Source organism: Anas platyrhynchos, chromosome 6 (assembly GCF_047663525.1).
Source record: "Anas platyrhynchos isolate ZD024472 breed Pekin duck chromosome 6, IASCAAS_PekinDuck_T2T, whole genome shotgun sequence".
NCBI lineage: Eukaryota > Metazoa > Chordata > Aves > Anseriformes > Anatidae > Anas > Anas platyrhynchos.
Window position 1 is genome coordinate 25,719,545 of NC_092592.1, and position 22,620 is coordinate 25,742,164.

The 22,620-nt window shown below is 35.9% G+C and overlaps 1 protein-coding gene across 15 annotated transcripts in view; it reads left to right on the forward strand.

Annotated features, from left to right (window-relative positions):
* Positions 1–19,387, forward strand: part of DNTT (DNA nucleotidylexotransferase) — a 180,868-nt gene extending 161,481 nt beyond the window's left edge. For 13 of the 15 annotated variants that reach the window (XM_027460526.3, XM_027460520.3, XM_027460527.3 and 10 more), the window contains one exon: positions 1,637–3,979. Coding sequence is in view for 4 of the 15 variants with exons in the window: in XM_027460533.3 (XP_027316334.1) it covers positions 1,637–1,723 (87 nt within the window). In the remaining 11 variants the exon portion in view is untranslated. Of the gene's footprint in view, positions 1–1,636; positions 3,980–19,006 lie in introns of those variants that run through there. The other 2 variants (XM_038181684.2, XM_038181682.2) reach the window with 2 other exon arrangements.
* The last annotated feature ends 3,233 nt before the right edge of the window (positions 19,388–22,620 follow it).

Here is a 22,620-nt window from a genome sequence, read left to right on the forward strand (position 1 = left end):
TTTAGGGGCAGCATGAAGCTGGCACGGACTCTGTTTTTGTTTACTCTTTCTGGCTCATCATTTAGTGACTTGCTGCCAGAGTGATGTAACCTCATTTACTAGAACCCTTTGAGCCTGACCCTTCAGCCAATTGTTCACCTATCATATTATGTATTTGTCTAGCTGTATGCTGGACATTTTGTCCAGAAGGATACTGTGAGGAACAGTATCAAAAGCTCTGAAATCCAAAAGGATTACATCAGTGGGCTTCCCTTGGTCAACTATGTGCTTAACATTGTCATGAGAGGGCAGTTGAAAGGGTAAAGAGAGAACAGGCAGTAACCAGAAGCAAGATTTATGTATTTCAGTAACCTGCTTGCCTGATGCTTTCTGAGGCCCTTGTGTTGCATGATCACTATGGGAGATCAGGGAATGAAAGAGGGTATGGAGGAGAGAACACAGAAGGTAAACTTGGAAATCTCTGGTGCCAGTTGTTCCACCATATTGTGAGACTGCTCCAATGTAGCTATGGATTCATCCTTACCCACTGCCATGGGTATGCTGGACAGCATAGCCTTCCTGGAGGCAGTGGTTAGCAGCTGAGAAAGCAAAGACGCTGGCACAGATTTTAGTATAATCAGAGATTTTCCTAAGAGGAATTCATTAATGGGTAGTTTTCCACTCAGCTTTACCTCTTTCACGGTAGAAATTATAGATTGTAAAACCCTAGCCCTAAAGTTTTTCATGGTGATGGAGTTTGAGACTGTTCAGAGCTTAACATCGATTGAGACTTAAAAACAAAAGATTCAGGAATTGCTGAAATATTAAGTATTCTTTTTCAGTGGAATGAGTTTGTTCTTGCTTCCAAACAGTGAGGTTTGCCCTGCTTTAACATTCATCTACCTTAGCAGTTTTGTAATTAATATTGTACTTCAGTGTGTCAAGGAATGCATAAAGCTATGTATATTACTCTATCGGTCTTCTTAAGAAAGATAGAGTTAGTGGGCTGTTCCTGTGCAAAATACTTTCCTGTGATGTCAGAAGAGATCTGAAAAAATAATTAAATAAAAATAGAATTTTACTATAAATTATTCATTAAGAGTGTGCATTTAAAAACCCAGTTGCAGTTGATTTTCAGCTAATTTTCATCTTGCTTTTCCAGACAGTTTTTTTTTTTTTTTTCAGAAAACTCTTCGGTAAATATTAGAAACTTGGAAGGCATTAACACTTTTAATATTTGGTTATACATAGTTAGTGAATCAGCATGAACGCACTTATAGAGAACATTACTATATTAATTTATAATTGATTATTTTTTTTAAGAAAGTTACTGACCCTTGCTGAAGGGAAATGTAGGTTTTATTTGAGTTCTAACACTTGCACACAGAGATTTGAAAAAGCATATCAAAACAAAGCGTTGTAAACTAATCATTAGAATTGAAGGCATCAAGAAGTATTAGAATTATTTTCTAACTTGCTTTCACACTGCAAGGTCACCCCTGAACAAAGTGATGACGATAATGTATTTTGTAGGGAATATAATGGGTAGAGTTGTCAAAAATTAACTCCTTTTAAACAGTGAAAACATCAATTGAAATTTGCTTCTAACAATTTTATTGTCTTTTTTTTTTTTTTTTTTTTTTTAATTATTTCACAGAGGATCTTTCTCAAAGCTGGAAGTGAGGAAGAAATCTTTGCACATCTTGGCTTGGATTATCTCGAACCATGGGAAAGGAATGCTTAAAGTGATTTGCCAGTGTGCATTCATCAGTTGACAGTGATGGTCTTTCTGCCTATCTTGCAGTCTGATTTAGATATATATATATTACATGTCTCTAAGAGAAAACTTTTAAAAATATTAGTTAGAAGTCCTTATGTATGCTTACGTTCCTAGAAAAGATTAAGTTCTTCAGAGTCCTTTCCAGTCTTTCCAGTTTTAGTCTTTGATTTTTCTTCATAGGATGACAAAGAGGAGGTAGAGCTTGTGGATTTATTTTTTTTTTTTCAAATGAAAACTTCTAACTGGTGAGATTTTTGCTTGTAACAGAAACTTCAATAATAATAATGCTTTTTAAAATATTGCCAGCTATGACAATACCTAAATAATACAAAACATTTCAGCTGAGTCCAAAAATCACTGAAGTACACACTTAGCTTTAGCTGAATTTCTTAAGTATTTTGTTGCATTCATATACAGTTTTTCTACAGTATATAAAGGCCAAAGACCTAGGTGGAAATTAGTCTGGCAGTCTGAGGCTTCAGCTATAATATTTATCTAGTTGCATCACCACTCTATAAAAACTATAATCAAGCTGGGAATTCAGCTTAGACAACATTACACAGGAAGAGATTTTGGAAAGGAAAAGTGGAATAACTCAGTAGCAATCTTCAATGGTGAGGAAAAATACTATAAATTTGGAGTACTAATTTGGACTTCAGAAGATCCAGGACGTGATGTGATGATCAGGAATTTGAATCGCAACCTATATGACACCAATTGCTTTAATTGTTAGACTAGTGGCTGCTCTGGCGTGAAAGCTTGTATTTATCTGTACTCGTTTTTTATAACTTGAAATTTAGTTTTTGTCAGTAGCTATATATGCACTGGAATGAGAAGTTTACCTGAGCTCTTGGCTGCTCTAGACTATTATTCCATCATTTTGGTCAGAAATTCATTTTATACGTGAGACACTTTCTAATGAAAGTCATCCTTTGAGATGTTTTGTTTTCAGTAAATTCTCAGTGGCTCTTGTGATTGTTATGGATTTGGAATACATTTATCCTTTAATGAACAAGGGTATTTAGTAGTTTAATATGTGAAGTTACTTACTGACAATTCCTTTGTCAAATTTAGAATAAAGGTGATTGAGAGCACCATGACTGGTCAAAATTTTTTTCTTAATTAATACTGAACTTTTTTTCCACCTGCTAAGGCTGATTTCACATCTTGGCATGACAAAACCATTCACAACCAGTCTTACTGACAGTAATGGTGTCCCCTATTCAAACAATGACAATGTCCCATGGCAGCATAGATGTCAAGGTTCTACACGTGCATAAAATATACCAAGACTTAGTATTATAGTGCTTAATTACAAGATGAATGACTTAAAGTGCAAGTGCCAAAGCTATTGCTGGTAATTAAAAAACATCTTCTGAGAAGCTGCCTCCTCAAGAGATGTTTTGTTAGTATAGTAGACAGTATTAACAAAAGTTCCTATGTGCAGTTTTATATGCAACATATTTCTGGTTGTTAAAATAGGTAGTAGCTGTGTTTTTCTGTGAAATGTATTCATTTTCATGGCTGGAATTACAACTATAAAAACACTTTGAATATATCAGTGCTTATTCAGTTCTATATATTTGATGCCCAGTTCTTTTAGGGTACAGTTTATTCATCACACTCTCCATCTCTACTACTGTATTCATGAACAATACTCTCCTTCAGTTTAAGACAGGTATTCATCAAGGTAAAACGTTACAGAATCAGGCCCAGAAGTGACTGTAGGAAAATGAAAACTATTTCTTAAAAAAGGATCTTTTTTTTTTTTTTTCTACAATGATCTCATGCTATTCAATAAACACAACCATATCACAGGTCATTGGGAGATTTCTCAAGCTTTAGCAAACAACATGAAATAAAAGACGAATAGGAACGGTCTACTGCAAGAAATTAATGCTATGCTGTGAATCCATTCTATAACTTGAGATAATCTGCATTATATGGTACAATTTAAATTCTGTAATTTAAAGCCATGATATTTGTCATTATTATGATGTCTTTAGTAGAGTTGTAGGAATTTATTTTTTTTTTTCAGATATAGTTATGTGACAGAAAAAGTATGCTGACCTTGTTTACAGGTTTCATTCAACTGAGGACTTTTAAAAAGGACTGCATTGTAAACCATTCTAAAACCTAAAATGGGGAAGTAGAAAAATGTGATAACAGCATGGAATTTTATTCTTGACTGTACCAATAAAACCATCCCTTTAAAGTGCAGTTTTGCTAACTGAGCTGAAAATACAATGCCACTTTCTGAATTGCTCTAACTAGAAAGCACTGGCTTCACTTCCTTCTTTATCATACTGACATATGAAACACCTTCGGTGTTTTGCATCAGGATGCTGACACTTAAGTAGAAATGAAATTTTTCAATCCTAGTGGAAGAGAATAAAAGCTACACTACCTTATCTATATATACTTTTTACTTGACCAATATTTATCATAAATTATACATTCCAGTTGTGCTGTTTCTGCATACCTCATGCCAGAGAGGAAATATGAAACATTCAATTTTTCACGTAAAGAAATGTTTGAAATTCATAACTCCCATCCTGACCGCCTATGCATCACTTATAATTATGCCACCTGTGGGGGAGAAGATACCAAACACAGGTTCTGTCAGCTCCTTGAAGACTGGAAAAAAAAACAAAAAAACAGCACACTACTTTATTTTTTTTTCCCCCTCGATTTCCATGAGCTTTCTTTAGAATACATTTGACAGAGAATGAAAAACATGATTGCTACCTGGATCATAAATTACCAAAAATTACAGTATTTTTAACTGAGCGATTGGATTAAACAGAATGTTACGTTAGATGACCAGGATGGTCTGGCTATGAAGAATATAGCATCTTTTATGAATTCCTCCACTGAAGAAGCTGCTACCCCTGTTACTATCATAGATACTGTATGCATGATCATCTCTGATAGAACTCACCAAATTTATTGTACATGCAATGACAGAGCCAAGAGGCATAGTGGATGTCATTAGCAACAGTTATACACAGGAATAAGTAAAATTTTAAGACTCAAGAAGAACACAGAATCATTTAGTTTGGAAAAGACCTTCAAGGTCATCATGTCCAATCTTAAACCTACCTGGATTCATTACTAAACCATGTCCCTTATTAACATCTCCACTCATCTGTTAAATATGTCCAGGGATGAGTATTACCACTTCATAGAATCATAAAAACACAAGATTGGAAGGGACCTACAAGATCATCTAGTCAAACTGTCCTCTTATCACCAATACTACTCACTAAGCTACTAAATCATATCTTGTAGCCCCTTGTCTAGGCACCTCTTGAACACTGTGAGGGGTGGTGACTCCACTACCTCTCTGGGCAGGCCGTTTCAGTGCCTGACCACTGCAGAAAAAGTTTTTCCTAATACATAATCTAAATCTCCCCAGGTGCATCTTGTGGCCATTTCCTTGACTCCTATCTTTAGCTATCTCAAAGAAGAGATTGACCCCCTCCTCGTCATAACCTCCCTTCAGGAAGTTGTAGAGTGCAATGAGGTCTCCCCTGAGCCTCCTCTTTTCCAGACTAAACAATCCCAGCTCTCTTAGCTGCTCCTTATAGGACTTGTCCAGACCCCTCGCCAGTTTTGTTGCCTGTCTCTGAACATGCTCCAGGACCTCGATGTCCTTCTTGTAGTGAGGAGCCCCAAACTGAACACAGTATTCAAGGTGTGGCCTCACCAAAGCAGAGTACAGGGGGATGATCACCTCCCTGCTCCTGTTGGCTACACTATTTCTAATACAAGCCAGGATGCCATTGGCCTTCTTGGCCACCTGAGGACACCGCTGGCTCATGTTCAGCCAAGCATCAATCAACACTCCCAGGTCCCTTTCCTCTTCTAGCCACTCTGCCCCAAGCCTACAGTGTTGCATGGGGTTATTGTGGCCAAAGCGCAGGACCTGGCACTCAGCCTTGATAAACCTCATCGCATTTGCCTCAGCCCAGCAGTCCAGCCCATCTAGATCCCTCTAAAGGTCCACCCGACCCTCAGGCAGATTGACTCAACCTCCTAATTTGGTGTCGTCTGCAAATTTACTGAGGGTACAGTCAATCCCCTCTTCTAGGTTAATAAATATATTAAACAAGATAGGCCCCAGTACTGACCCCTGGTGGACACCACTTGTAACAGAATGCCAGCTGGACTTTATTAACCACTACCATCAGGCCACGGGCAGCCAGTTTCCCCAGAAGAATACTGTGGGAGACTGTGTCAAAGGCTTTGCTGAAGTAGACTACATCAACAGCCCTTCCCTCATATACCAGTGTGGTCATACAATCATAGGAGATGAGGTTGGACAAGCACGACCTGCCTTTCGCGAACCCATGCTGGCTGGGCCTAATCACCTGAATGCCATGCAAGTGCCATGTGATCTCACCCAAGACAATTTGCTCCATAACTTTCCCTGGAACTGAGGTCAGGCTGACAGGCCTGTAGTTCCCCAGGTCCTCCTTACGGCACTGTGGCCTCCTTACTTCCCTGGGCCTGTTCCAATGCTCCACCCTCTTTGTGAAGAAATTCTTCCTAATATTCAATCTAAACCTCCCTTGGTGGAACTTGAGACTGATTCTTCACATCTTATCACTTGTCACTTGAGAAAAGAGATGAATGTACATGCATGTACCTTATTCACTAGCGATGTAAAATAAACTGACAGCAAAATTTGGAAAACATAAACTTCTTTCATTTTAGTTAATAGATTCTAAATGATAACTTTATGTTTCTTGCAACAATTAAATGAATTCTGACCAGTCTCAGCCCTGTAATGATTTCAATAGTTCTTGATGGTGCTAGTCACCTGCGGCTATATTAAAAAAGACAGAAGGCAACAAAAGACAGAAGGAAAACAGGGATGGAACAGCTTAAAGGAAATAAAACCTTACCAGCTGAACATACATGTATTTGAATCCATGAGAATAGTGAAATCTCCCTACAGAGTAGTAGAACTGCTGGAATCAGTGGGATAATAATGCTTTTGAACTCATGATGGAAGGGTAAGGCCTGGGGGCCTGGAAAAGGCCAAACTCTTGTAAAAAGAACAGACATGTTTAAGATAGGAGGAAGGAGAATAGAAGGTAAAAGAGAATTTCCAATCAGTGAAATTAATAGCTCTTAAATTGCTAGTAGGATTAATAGATTTTAATCTAATTACTTCAGATACTTAAACAAACAAAAAGATAAATTATTAGTGATGTGTTCATCAGAAACAAATCATATCAAACTTATTGAATTTCTAAAGTCCCTGGAGGCTGATTTTTAAAATGCTTGTCTCTCCTCCCCTGCTTCTATGACAATTTGGCAAGAAGTAAGAGGATAAGGTTGATTGTGTTTGTAAGTATCTACATACTAAATTGCTAAAAGGTAATTGGTGACTCCACCTCTGTGAAAAACAGGGAAAAGTTAAAACAAACTAATAAACTAACAAAATCATGTGTATTTCCTTGATGATTTGTGATAATTTGTGATCATCAGATATCCCAAATAACATTTTCCAGTGTCAAACATGTTACAACAATATAATCTCCAAATGAAATGTGTTTTCTGCAGTTTATGGCCAGAATTGTTTAGGCTTCTCATAAAAAGTGTATTATATATTATATTCCTTAGTGTAAAATGTTTTCTTTCACTTGTTGAACAACTATTTATTTTAGGGTACAGTCTAACAGCAATTGCAGTTAAAATGATCAAGTCCCAGGTCTGAAATTTTTGATGAAACCACATGAAAAAATGAAAACCTACCACAGAGGCTAAACTTCTGCCAGAATGGCTGTCAATCTATAGCTGATCATGCTGCTGGTGTTCTTTCAGGAACCCAATAGGGGCCATATCCAAAAAAGTGTCATGTATATAGCTGTAGATGAATCACAGCTTCAGAACTTTCCAATTCTAGCTTCAGCTAGTTAGCTCATCTCTCTTTGTATACACTTTGAGCTTCCCTGTGTTTCAAATCACAAAAAGGAAACAGCAATCTTTACCCCTGCTGTGTTTAGGTGCCTTTTATTTGAATCATGATGGACAGGTTTTAGCTGATGGTACTACAAAGAAAAATAGATCAGTTCATAGTCATGGCTAGTATTCCCCTTTTAGGGTCTAATTTACTTAAGGTGAATTGTTTTATTTATTTATTAATTGTTTGTTTGTTTTTGTTTTGCAGCTTCTTTTACATATTTTGTGGTATTCTACATCAGGTCTCTCAAATTCTAACTCTGGATTGAATCTATTTATTTTTACCTGAAAATTTGAATCTTTGAATGTAGAAATGAAATGCCTTTAAATGTCCCATATCTCTGCCATGTGTATACATGTGTGGCCTCATATCTTGCTCAGTTATCCACAAAATAGTTTGCTCTAGGAGCTCCTGATCTTCATGCTTAGCTTCCCAAATCTGTCTACATGGGTTGCTTATTCCACAGTCCCACTTCATTCTGCGATTTCAGCTATGCTTTTGGACATTACAATAATTTGTAGCTAGAATGTAATTCTGTGATGGCCAAAACAAATGCCATACTAAGTGCTGAATATTAAAAACAGAAATCTCAACTTGTATTTGTCCCTCTTCTTCTCACAGATCAGCTTCTTTCAGTTCACATGGTCATTTCATTATCTAAAGGTTGTATGGAATACAGTGAAAATGTACTGTGCACTATCCTGGCCTAAGGTACTCTGCTAAATTCAAATGTTCTCTGTTCTAGTATCACCTTCTACAAAGTCAAGTTTTAATCAGGGAAGGCTCCTCTCCATCAATGCTGTTCAAACCTCTTCAGGATCCTTAATTCTAAAATATATTTTGTAACATCCTCAATAATTGCATATTACACTTAAACCATAAAATCTAACCTTATTTTTCCACCTAATACAAATAACTAATATTCTCAAATACTACTGGTAGTAAAGACAAGCTATATGATTTGCATTGTTGGGGCAACTGAACTACATATCCCAGAATTCTAAGTGCTGGGATAAACATTTTATCACTTGGCTGATCAGCATCACTGAGGACTACAGCTGGTGATTGACTATGAGGAGGGAGGTCACGTATTGGGTAAGTACCAAGGCTCCTAGTTTGTTGTATTTTAATAAGTGAATACACTGATTTGAAAAATTAACTACTTTTTTTTTTTTTTTTTTTTTTTTTTTTTTCTGTTGTGGACTTTAAATTCTAGTCCCTTTGTGCCTATGCAAAATAAAAATAATAAAAATTTACTGCCACATATTAACTTTTTCTTCTGTCCTCTCCAAAATCAACATGTTAATTCAAAACCATTTTTGGAAACGACTAAGCTTCCCAATTCCTTTGTTGCTACTTTTGAAGTTATAAGGGAAAAATATTTATATAAAACCAACTCAGAAATATTTTCACTAAATAAGAAAACCCTTTTTAGCAGGAGTAACATTATTTCATTTATTTGTTGCTATATGTACACACACCATATCCAAATTATTCTATGTTTCCTGGCAGCTTCGATATCTTTTTCTCTTTAGGAAACTATGCGTTACCACATAAAAGAAAATAACAAAGGTCTCCATTTTTAAAGAGTGGGTGATGTCTCTGCTAGGGGAAGTGTAGATAATTCCAGAAATTGATGGTTGTAACATCTTAAAAAGAAGAGCAAATAATAAAAAATCTCATCCTAGCGCTTTGAAGATAAAATTGTAATCTTTGTATATTTCTAGCTACCAATAGAGAGATGGTTTGAAATTGTCTTCACAGCTGGGTAGAGCATCTGAGGAGTTTATATAACTTAAAAAATGAAGTTTGACAAGGTTATGCAATTGTGTGACTAGGTAGGAGTGTTTCTGCAGTTAGAAACTGATGATACGAGTCCAAAATTGATCTCTTGATCTCTTTTTTTTTTTTTTTTTTTTTTTTTTTTTTTTTTTTTTTTCTTTTGTAACCTAAGGATTCTTTGGAAGACCATATGGTCCTGTGGCTTCCATAAGTATACTCTATGAACCCCACACTTCACCGTGCAATGGCTAGGAAACACTGCTTTTGCATTACTCTGAGGCACAAAAGAGCAAAATGAATGTTGAGCAGGGTAGCTACATGTAGGATCTTCTGCTCCTAGTGATCCTGAAATCCTTGTGCTGCTGGTTTAAACTGTTCTGTGCCTTTTGACTTTTACACTACAATTTTAAGTGGGTTAAAGGCTGCTAGAAATTATTTGTGTGTTGGTGGTATGTGAGTGGGAAGTAGTTTCTCTGGAAACCTGGTTTAGTTGCATGGCTGTAGCTGCTGTGGGGCACTTTACAAATGATGGATGTAGTTTGAATCTTTCATGATATCAATACTAAAAAGAATCCTTATACCACAAATATCAGTATTTAACTGTACTGGACAAAATGTCAGGACTACAGAGGGAATACAGACATTTCTCTCCCATTCTGTCTTGCCACTTAACCTCAGTTAGACCTGACTTCATTAGGGGAGCAGGACATATATATAATGAACTCCACTGGCAACTACACAACAGGTCCTGTCCTTCTCCTGCCCCTTGCTGATGGGGACTCATAACACCTTTCTTCACCTACTCACCCAAAGGACTCAGAGGTTCCCTTTGACTGCATATAACCTGAAAGGGGGGGATAAGGAGCATCACTGAGGAAATTTCTGTCCAACGCAAGTAACTGGGGCCTAATTAAACAGACATCTTAAAAATGCTGCTGCAAGCTACTCTGGTGTATGTGTGTATATAGGGAAAGAGTTTCAAAAGCACCCAAGTGAGAATGAAAGCATAGATGAGTGGGCTGCTCTGCTGTGAGTGTTAGTGACAGATGGCTGCTATGACAATCCTGACTAGATGATAAATGACTATACTTTAATGCCTACAAACCACAAATAAACATAAAAAGTGCCTCCAAGAAACATTTGAACTGAAGTTTCATGATCATACAAAATTATCAGCAAATCAAGAATTACAAACTACTAAAGAAAGACGAAACATAGAATAAATTCTTTTAACATAGGGGAGGGATGGACAAGTATGAAGAATAATCAAAGCTGTCAAAGATGAATTTAATATTGCAGTGATTCCAGCCCCTGAGAAATCAAAGGAACCACAGTGAGATGCGGCAAATCTCACTGGAAGCAAGCACTTCTCATGCCCAATAATGTAGGGGCAGACTAAACCCTGCAAAACCAAACTTTGATGTATAAAGTGGGACAAATCAGCCACAGCTAAATGGGCAAAAATAAAGAAAATGAGTGAAGATGAGCTATTATGACATACAAATTTTAAAATAAGGTTGTAGTATTTGTAAAACAATAATTGAGGCCCACCTGAGAGCTAATATAATTCTGTAAATTATATTAACAGAATTAAAGAAAAATTATATTAAATCTCATAATATGATAAACAGCTATCTCCATGGGCTAGTTGTGACAAATCGCTACTATGGGTAATTATTTTATAGTAGGAAAAGGGAATGCTTTCTTCAAAGTTATCCACCTTCCAGATTTTCTAATTTCTGTAATTCCACATGAATAACTGTCAATGCTATTTGCTTGTTTAATATTGGAACAGGTGAACTTAATTTGAGTGTTTATATTGTGAAGTAAATTACATTTAAAATGCGCATGAATTTGCTAAGAAAAGAAACAGAGAAAATAATTTTCTATAGCCAGAAATCTATTTACAATCTGAAAAAGAGCACTGTAGCTCTGTGACAAGACTCCCTACTGTCCACCAGAATCTCCCCGAGTATTGATACTAAAACCGAAACTACAGTATTGGCAAGAGTTAGGAGTTGTTGAAAACTATTAGGTCTGGGATGACTTTGACTGAAATAAGAACAAGAAAACTGTAAATTTACTTTAGAAGACATTGGATCTGTATCACGAGAGAAATTTGTTCAATAATTTGTACGCAATGGCACATTAAGATATCATAAAAACAGAATACTTCTGGGACCTGCATGTTATTTGGCATGACCCTTTTAGAAAGTTACTTATCAGGACATTCCGGATATGTCTTAGTGGCATTATTCCCAAAATACTTGCAAAAATAATGTAAATTGAGAATACTTCCCCCATATATATATATCTATATATAATGTATATATATATATATATATACACACATATATACGTATATATATGTATATATAATAATATATACATATATATATATATGTATATATTATTTAGCAGGGCCATCACCATGCCCAAGAATAGTGAAGCTGCTACCTTTATGTGGCAATCATCTTGTTCAACTTACAATTATTTCACTTTATGACTGTAAGGACTTCATGAAGTAAATTGATCAAGTTTTCTTCTTGAAAAGATATTACTTAGCTCATAAATTAAGAAATTAGATTTTTTTTACATGTGTAATTTCAACTTTGAAATTGAATTCTTAACAACCACAAACAGAAGAATTATGACAAACAAAGGAAATAACAAAATGTTATCTCCTGCCCCTTATTTATTCTTGTGCTGTTGTTTTGTTGTTGTTCTTTTGTTTTGTTTCAATAAATCTTACCCTTGAGTGTGCTTCTGCAACAGAAAAAAGAAAAGAAAAAAAAAAAGAAAAAAGTTCACCAATTTTGTTATCAAACTAAATGATTTTTATGAAGATGTTATGGCTGTTAGACATATCTTAGCAAAACACAAAACTCAGTTTATGGAAAGCATTAACATTCATGACTGATAATGCAAATGTAAGTTATGTCACGGTATAGTCAATATGCCATCTGCTCCAGAAAGAAAAACATCTGCTGGTAAATATAAACTGCAGAGCTTACGTGGTATGCAATATGTTCAGATACTGTATGGAATAAATAAATTGGACATTGACAGTCTATTGTGTTAGAGGCATTCAACTACTTTCTTATTTAAAAGAGGAAAAACTCAGCTGCAAGTATTTTTGAGATGGTGGAGGAAATTATTGCACCATGTCCCATCCAGATGGCTTTTGCTAAAGCCAGTTACTGACAGACTGCTGTAATCATCATCTGCAGTTATGAGTTGCTTTAATATAGCATGGACACAGCTATATGCTCCTCTATACATATGCTCCTCTACAGCAGAAGTTTCCGTGCATGAATTTTCATTGTGGTGATGACGCTGCAATTTCTGGTATTGTTGGATCTGGCTGCATTTTCTAGTTTATAGGATGAAAATCATGATTATGACACACTTATTTTCATCTGTATCAATGATAAAACTATTGTATCTTTAATTTATTGATGCTATTTATCATTATTAATATAATCATATATCAACAATGTACTGTACTAATACAAAAACATAGGTAATGCTGTTGGAAAATGGCAGTAGTTTTAGAATTATACGGGCCATGCCAGTCTGTAAAATTTAATACTTTCAGTCTTTTTTTTTTCCTCTTGATTCAGAGTATCCTCTTTTCAGATTCATTTTTTTTCAATTGATTTTAAGTGCTTAGACAAATAATTTTATTTTATTTTATAACTTATTGGGAGAACTGAGGCAGAAGTGAAAGTCTTGGGGAACATCATTGTTCTGCATCCATATCTTGTAGAAAAGGGTGGCACCAGCAGTACTTCAGAAATGTCTGTGAAACCTTTCCATTATTTTCAAACTATTTGTTCACAGCAAACTCATTTGCTGTCTCTCTTTGTAGTGCTGTACTTGGTACTCCTGATTCCATGCATTCATTATCTGAGGGATATTTTTATCCTTAAGGATGTCAATTGAAGTGTCTCACAAATCCTTGCCCAATCATGAGTTGTGAGTGCTAGCCAGGCAGCAGGTTTAGTCACTTGCAATGGAATTGATTGCCCAAGGACAAGGTGAAAAACCTTTCTGACTGTAAATACTTTAAAAAAGAGTAGATGCAGAAAATGCAGTGAATAGTTCTTAAAAACTGTATGTTAGATTGCTTTCAAAGTTTGCTACTTTGGGGGGTTGGACCCAATGATCTCTTGAGGTCCCTTCCAATCCCTACAATTCTGTGATTCTGTAAGAAATACAATCAATGGATTGATATTCACAGTACTAAAAGGGATCTGTGTATGAGCTAAACTCTTTGCTACATCATTTGTCCAGCTGTGCTGCCAGTACTCCAACAAAAAGACCTACTTTTAGTCCATTATCTGTGATGTAATTGAGCCACACATCTTCTCTTTGTTGTTGCAGCTTAAAGTTATGCTTTCTGTGAATCTTTTCTGGGATGTGTGGTTTATTCTGTGTTATTAAAAAATAAAGATAAAAAATGGGGCCGAGGCGTTTTTCAGGTCTCTTCTGTACAAACAGTGAGAAACTTTACTGTTGAACACAAATGGTTTAGAAAACTCCAGAGAAGACACAGACAACAGCATTTTTGATAAACTCCAATTTGTCAACAAATAGATTTGGAAATATGGTCGGGTTCGCAGCTATCTTGCTAGAAGAAATAAAAGCACAAACCAAGATATCAATATTGAGGTAATATGAGTGGTCTATCTTTCTTAGATGAAATAAAGATAAGTTGATAGAATGGATGTAAGTCTTAAATATCTAATATCTTAAATATCTAGTCACCAGACTAGCAGCTCTCATCTCTCTCTTGTATTTGAACTGAATATTAGGCATAGGAATGGCTGTGTACTAAAGAGAAATATAGCAGCTGAACAACCTTTGCCAGTAAGAATAGCCTGCTTTTGTTTATTATTATTATTATTTACTATTTTTTCCCTCTCTTTTTGTTGTTGTTGAATTTAGATGGAAAATGTTACAACCCACCCACTAGTGGAGATCAGACAAATGATAACTATAAAAATGCCTGACAGACAGAAGGTGTTGAAGAAAGATATAATTGAGTATCAGCATCCATGCAGGGTCATGCAAACATTGCCAAAGAATTTGGCCTCTAAGTGCCAGCATGTAGATTAGGAACGGTGCTGGGCCAAGACTGGAGTGCTCTGAGGGACATCAGAGCTGAACTTATTCTTTGTAGGAAATTTAAAAAATCTCAGAACTGGCCAAGGTCAGAAACTGGTCACTAGTCTCCAAATTGCAGCTAGACAACACTAATATAGGCACTGTAGGGAAAACAAAACAAAACAAAACAAAACACACAATACTTTAAATATGCTCATTAGAGTCCTGCAGTGCAGTAATGACTGAAAGAAGACAAGTGTGTAAAGAATTGGAAGAATTTTATTTTTATTTTTTTGTATTTGCTCAGTTACATAATTCTGAAATAATTCTTAGCAGATTTAAAGGAGATATGGCCATCGGATGCAAGGACAATTAGTTGAAAGCTTACACAGTGCATGAGTTCTTAGTTCAGCCGTTGTGGTAACAGCAAACCAAAGCAAAATGGCATTAAACAAAATCCAAATAGACTAAAAAACAAAAAGGCATATATATACATATTAAAAAACAAACAAAAAAGCAGCTGCAATATTTTGTAAATGATTACTGCACTATTTTAGCTTGAGGAAACAAAACAGGTATAAAGAAGATCAGTGGGTTTTAGACTACTTCTATTAAGCTGCACTCTGAATCTGTGGACCTTCTTAAACAAGTGTTTACATTTGGCAGGAAAACATGGAAAAGGGTGTAGAACAGTAGGTGTTGATGGCTGTGGAGATGCAAAACAGAATTTGATTGCTGTGAGTTTGTCAGAAATCTTGTTTGACAGGCTTTAAAATGAAGGATGAAAGTTGGGGGGAGGGTAAGAGGGGAAGTCAAGGGAGTGAAATCCAAGAAGCAAAGGGGATTTGGGGAGTGAGTCAGTAATAGGATTCTGAGGAAGCTGCCCTCCCCTGGGAGAGAGCAGAGGTGCCGGCATTGACAGGCCAAGATGTAGGAGTATTTTATATGCCTGACAACAGCAGAAAATGGACATAGAAAAGCTGGAGGAATGTAAGTTTTAAAAATAAATCTTTAGCAAATAATGCCTGAAGAAAGCAAGTTGCTATGAAGTTAAATAGAAATAAAAATGCTAAGTAAATTAAAGACTCAAAAGGCATCAAAGCAGTGGCTGTGATTCTTCAGATTTCAGTTCACCAAGCAGACAGACTGTATTTTTGGCAGGGTTGCAATAGACAGAACAGTGAGGGAATTCTCTTCCATTGCAGGAGAGATTTAAATATGGTGCAGATTGCTGTGTCTCATAGCTCCTCCTATGTGATCACAAAAATCCTCTTTTCTGAATCTCTTTTAGATAAAAGTGTAATATAGCAAAATGAAAATAGAACTAAGGCTCATAGAAAGCTTCCATTGCAAATATGAGGTATAGTGGTTAAAATGGGATCAGAGAAATTAATGAGCATTACACAATTTACCTCTAGTTATGGAGCAAGATTTTCTGCAGATTTCATGGTAGTTATATTCTGCAGTTGAAATGCTGCATTATTTATAGTATGCATAAAACCTGATTCTCTAAAGCCTGTGAAGAGCTTTTTTTATTAAACAGATGTGGCAGCATGTTCTGTTTCTTGATACCATACCAACAGCAAACACTGAAGTCATGAGGGCTGCTACCTATCTTGATTTTTATAATTTAAAATTTACAGTGTTTTTAAGGATCGTGGTTTTAATAGACTGTTGGATATTTAAAATGTGAAAGATGACAGGATGATTAGTTTCTGTTTGTAAAACTTTTAAAGCTAAGAATATAACATAAATAATACAGTATGTTATTTTCAACTGTTGAAGAGACTGAACAGTAGCAGTTAAAGCAGAACAACAGTTCCTATTTACCACCACAGTATTCTGGAGAAAATGTGCTATTGTGGTAAGAATATTACATACAAATTCCAACTGCATTTCATTTAACCAGTGGTTAAATTTACAATAATATGAGCTATTTGGCATTGGGAAATCCTATGGTTTATGGTTTTAACTATCACGTAGATTGTGTTTCTAATAAAGACAGATCTTGCAGTCTGGTAAATTACCATTTTCAGCTGTTGTCCACAAGATGTGTTTTTGGCCCTGCTATAACTTACATACCTGCTCTTGTTTTCACTGTGCTTATCTTTTTTTGCTTCTTACTACTCATTTATCAATTATACACATATTCAGGTCATTCTCATTTCATTTCCTTATACACTGGCATTTTCAAAGAAGCAATAGAATACAAATGCAATATGAATACATAATATGTAATACAAAGCATGTGTTTTGTTTCCTTATTGCTAGAACTCACTGACAGCCAGCTCATGGATTAGATGCTGTTTATAGTCCCCAGTAGTATCTCAAAAATCTGCAAAATATTTTCCAGTGTCATATGCACTGATGATCCTAGAGTGAGGTCTAATGCAAGGAGGAGAATTGGAAGCTGTGAAGATTCCCAAGGCAGTTCCCAATGAAATCAAAAAGCCTGTCTGAAAACAGTTGAAGCAGAAGTCTGGGAAGAAGAATTGAAGATTTAAAAAATTTTAAAAAGGAAGCTGAGAGAGTAACATTGGAAAATGTGCTGTTTCTTTACTTAGAATCATAGAATCATTAAGGTTGGAAAAGACCTTCAAGATCATCTGGTCCAACCTTCACCCTACCACCAATATCACCCACTAAACCATGTCCCTAAGCACCAAGTCCAACTTTTCCTTGAACATGCCCAGGGACAGTGACACCACCACCTCCATACACAACCCGTTCGACTGCCTGACTACTCTTTCTGAGAAATGTCTTCTCATTTTCAACCTAAACCTCCCCTGGTGCAACTTGAGGCCATTCCCTCTACTCCTATCATTAGATATCTGTGAGAAGAAGCCAACCCCCAGCTCCTCACAGCTTCCTTTCAGGTAGTTTTAGAAAGCAATAAGGTCTCTCCTGAGGCTCCTCTTCTCCAGACTAAACAACCCCAGTTCCCTCAGCCGCTCCTCACAGAACTTGTGCTCCAGGCCTTTCACCAGCGTCATAGGCCTTCTCTGGACATGCTCCAGGGCCTCGATATCCTTCTTGTAGTGAGGGGCCCAAAGCTGAACACAGTACCTCAAGGTGAGGCCTCACCAGAGCAGAATAAAATGGGAATGATCACCTCCCAGGTCCTCCTGGTTACACTATTCCTGATACAAGCCAGGATGCCATTGGCCACCTTGGCCACCTGTGCACACTGCCGGCTCATGTTCAGGTGAGCATTGATTAGCACCACCAGATCCTTTTCCTCTGCACAGCTTTCAAGCCACTCTCCCCCAAGCCTATCTCCTGTATTCTTGTTCTAATACTGTTGCTTTCATTTGCTCCTTAATGACTCCCTAAAAACCATTGTGGTCTTATTAGCCATTAGATCTTTTTTAATGGTTTACACTAACCAGCTCCTTGTTCCATGTTGTTGGTCTCTGTTTCACCTGTTTGAAGGCTTTACTATTGTGATAGTTTTGCATTCCTAATGGTTCCATTGCTCTCTCCTTCTATGCTCCAGAATTTATTTTTTTATCTTCTACGTTTTTGTCCCTTGGTCCCATTATTAGGAGCTTTCTGTTTCTCCTGTGTCAGTAACCCTCATCTTTCATCTCTCAAGCCTCTTGTCCTACTGTTCCATCAGTTATATATATCTCATAATAATGTGATCAAACTAAGCTTCTTGTTGATATCTGTCTTGAGGTTAGGTGCTGTGTACTTTTAAACATTTCATTTGTAGCAACGTGTGAAACTTTAAAATGACACTTATGAAAATTCAACTTTATTAAACTTTATTCATTAAACAAGTGGACTATTCTCCAGGGCATTATAAGATAATGTGACATCTTCAAGTTCACTAATACTTCATTATATACCTCATTACAGTGTAGACTGGTATGGTTATTTTCATTGCATAGATTAAGAAATTGAGCCAAAGTAATACAATCTGTTGCTCAAGGTATCTGGCAGCAAACAGAGAAAAAGTCTTGAAAGTTAGTCCTGTCTTTGACACATTAGGCAACACCAAGAAAATATTATCCTGGCTAGGCTAAATGTTATCTGTAACTTATTACTGAGATTTTGTCTAGGTAGCTATTATTTTGAAAATGTTTGAAATGATGTTGATGATGACATTTTTGTTCACTGACATTATAACTAAGAATTAGAACTGAAAAAATGCAGAACCAGTTTCTCTGTCAGGTAAATTCTACTAAGGTCAGTAGTAGAGATTTTAGTTCCAAGGAACTCTTAACTGGGAATTTGTGTGACCATCACATGTGGAGAATACTAATTAATAAATTATTCTAAAAATATGAGCAGTCTCAGACAACTGAATTGCCATGAATTAAATCCTACACCAAAGTTTTCTGAGACAAATATTCTCCTTCTTACTCTCAAAAAATCAGGTCATCCACATGAGAAAGATACCCAAGCAACGAAATGAACTTCATCCATGCTGTGTGCTCATGCTCCGTATCCTCTGGGATGAGAACTGATTGAACAGTGAATATTTAAACTTGAAGTGGTTTAAGGTCTGAGACAACCTTGAAGACTAAAAGCTTGTGGACTATTGGGATTAGAAATGGATGACTGCAAGATTCTTGGAAGTCCCATTACCAGTGGTAAACAGCTTTTGTTTCTCTTTCTGATCCATATCAAGGTTTTTAATAAAACATGGAAATGGTCCCAGATAAAGAAAAGATTTTGTGATTTTTAACTCTATTTAGCATTTTTATTTAAGAATGTTCAGATTTACAGAACAAACAGAACATTGCTTTTGCAGGTGAAGTTGCTGGGAAAAAAAAAAAAAAAAGGAAATGTCTTTTGAACAATAGTTAAAGAAAAAAGTTTTCAAAAGATCCGTACAACAGCTCTTAGGAGAGTTTATTCAAAATAATTGCCCAAGATATGTTTGGCCATTCTAGATTTATGACTTTCTTATTTCACAGTTCTAGAATTTTTTGTTCCAGAGTCTCTTTGTATTATTATACTTGCCATTTCTATCACAAATTCCATGAATTTGAAGTTACACATAAGAATTTGGAGTTTTCCACCATTCTTCCGTGGAGTTTCCACTGAAAAATGGTACTTTTAGTTCATTTTTTGGCATGTACATGATCTATTCTAGCTATTTTGGAATTCTTTCTGACAACTAATCATAACCACTTAACTATTTCTACTGCTCTTTAATTCATTCTTGGATCAGGAATACAATGGATACAAATAAATTGATGTAATAATAATAAGGGTAGAAGGAACTGGAAGGATCCTATCAAGTTTAAAGGGTTCTTAAAAAAAAGTCAGTGATTTCCTGGAGCATTTGTTCATCCTCTGCATTCTTGCCCCAGACACAACTTTATTTCCTCCCACAGTTGCTGTCTGGTCTTCCTGAAGAAATATTCTTATTGATGGAGATAATTTGGTTCAGCATTTCCAATGGGTTTTAATTGTGTTTGGTCTGTGAGATTAACAATCTAGATTTCTAGTAATGAGTTAAGGAATTATTATTCATCCATCAGTGGGCAGCTTTCTTTGCATGATATTTAGATAATACAGTATAGGATAGCTACCAGCTGCATGTCTTCAATATACAGCACCCCTAACAAGAATGGCAATAAGAAATGTTTCAGTTAATGTTTGTTAGCATTTAAAACCTTTATAAAAGAAGATTGCTTTTTAAGAATACCTGGACCATCTGTCATTTCACCATTCCTATCACATGAGAAATACATGTGTGAGAAACATTTTGGGGACATGGCATCAAGACCTATGTTAGATTGTTGACAAGGCATGTAGTTTAAACAGTATAAGAAATATACCTGGCTGTAAAGATGTTGGATTATTCTCAGCTATAAAACTACTGGGCTCTTAGTGAACAACCACCACATCGTAGTTTCAGTAAAATTTTTTTAAAAAAAAAGAAGGGCTGGTTATTTTTTAGCCTTCTTATAGACTGCACTTAGATACTTAGATATACTGAAGAGCATTAAAACGAACGCATCATTAGTATAAACCTAAAAATAACAAAACTGACAGAATCAGCATCTGCTGTTTACTTTTTTTTTTTTTTTTTTTGTCACAAAACAGTAAAAAGAAAATCATTACCAGTTACATAAATGAGACACATCTTTGTAAATATTTAAATAACCATTGAAATAACCTTTCTAGTTTTGCCAGTTTTGTACAATAAGTAGTGCAAGCTAGCAAGTATTATTGTTCCAAATGTGCTGCTTTCTCAGTTCTATAGTCAATGGAAAGATATAATGGGCTTTATTTTAAAAGAGGATTCACCCAAGTGTATTGTGTATTGTGTTAGTTTTTTTTTTGTTTTTTTTTTTTTTTTTTTTTTTTTTTAAAGACATCAGTTAGGTGCTTTCTAAAGTGTTTGTAAGGGAAAATGTTTCCTTTTCAATCTCTCTCTCCCCCCACCCCCCAGCATGCCATGGGAGTTAAATAAGCATGATTTTGTTTTTGTAAACTTTTTGGCTTGGACACTAATGATTCTTGAAAATCAATACATATCCTACCTCCCAACCGGCCCCCACCAGCTTGGACCAGCACATTGATCAGGTACAGCAATGATAGATGAACTTTCCAAGTGTGTGGTTGCATCTTTGCCGAGGTCACACATCTCTGTCCTGACCTAAAAGCAAGCCAGTAAACGAACTGCTGTTTGCTCCTCCAGCAAGATGTGTGTCCATCAATGTTTCACTGCTCTGTATGGGAATGGAAGAGTTTGCAGAGACTCTGCTTCCTATGAGATGTTTTGCCCAGCAGCCAGGAGTTGTCCGACGCATTCTGTATGTGAAGAAACATCCCATGCAGCTATTTCACATGGATTCCTCATTGGGCCCACTTATTCCTAACAAATAAAGTATTCTGCTTTAGCCCATTTTGGAAGTGTATAACACTCAAACACAAAAAGATAAATGTACAGAAGCACAGGTTTATTTTTAAATGAAACCAATAAAAAAGAGGTGATATACTTTAATTTCATGTCAAAAGTGTTTTACAAAAGCTTTCTGATATAAACAAGCCCCCAAACTAAAGCTTTCCAATGGAAACTAGTGGAGAGCAGCCAAAAAGAGAAAATAAGTTAAAATGATTCAATTTGATACTGCTGTTTTAGCAAAAATGCATAAATAAATAATAATAATAATAATAATAATAATAATAATAAAAAACTCCACATAAACAATTGCCAGAATGTTGTTTTGCTTTAAGAATGTATTTTAAATCTTGGTATTTGTGTTTCATAGCATATGGGATATTCTGTACAATTATGAGAAAAGTACATATGATCAGGGTTACAGAAAGATGAGCTAGCACTACACTCTGTCCTTAGTCATTTCAGCCACTAATGAACTGGAAGTACATGTATTTCTCCCTTTTATACCACTCTTCTTTTGCCCAATTCTGCCAAATGTCTCCATGTGAGCATGGAACGTGCCTACACAATTATTGCTGATTATATACTTATATATTGGAATACCTTTTTCTTTTCTCTAAAAGCAGTGCTGGCTTTTTCTCAGAGATGATCCTCTTGATTATTCGGAGTGATGATCCCTTAGAGTACTCTTAAATGAGAGATGACAATGTACTGTGGAGCCACCCCCAATCCTCCATTCCATGTTCACATTCCATTTCAAAAAACTCTGGTAGAGCAAGACTCTGGAGAGTAATATTTTTACAGTTTCATTACCATCTAGTGTATTAGACCGTGGCAAAAACAGAGATTAATGAAAAATATATCCTGTTACAGTGAATGATCACTTGGCAGCTTTGGTTATTTTAAAACTTTATCTAAGCTCTGTAAACTAAGCTTTCACCATCTGTTCTACCTTGTAATTATAAATGCAGCAAGAACATAATTTACAAGCGTATCATAAAAGTGGATACCGCAATTGATTAAATGATATTGCTATGTGTATGTGTGTTTGCTTATTCAGTTCCTCTACTTTCTTTTTAACTCATAAATCACTCCAAACACATCATACAGTGATTTTTTCTTGGCAAACAG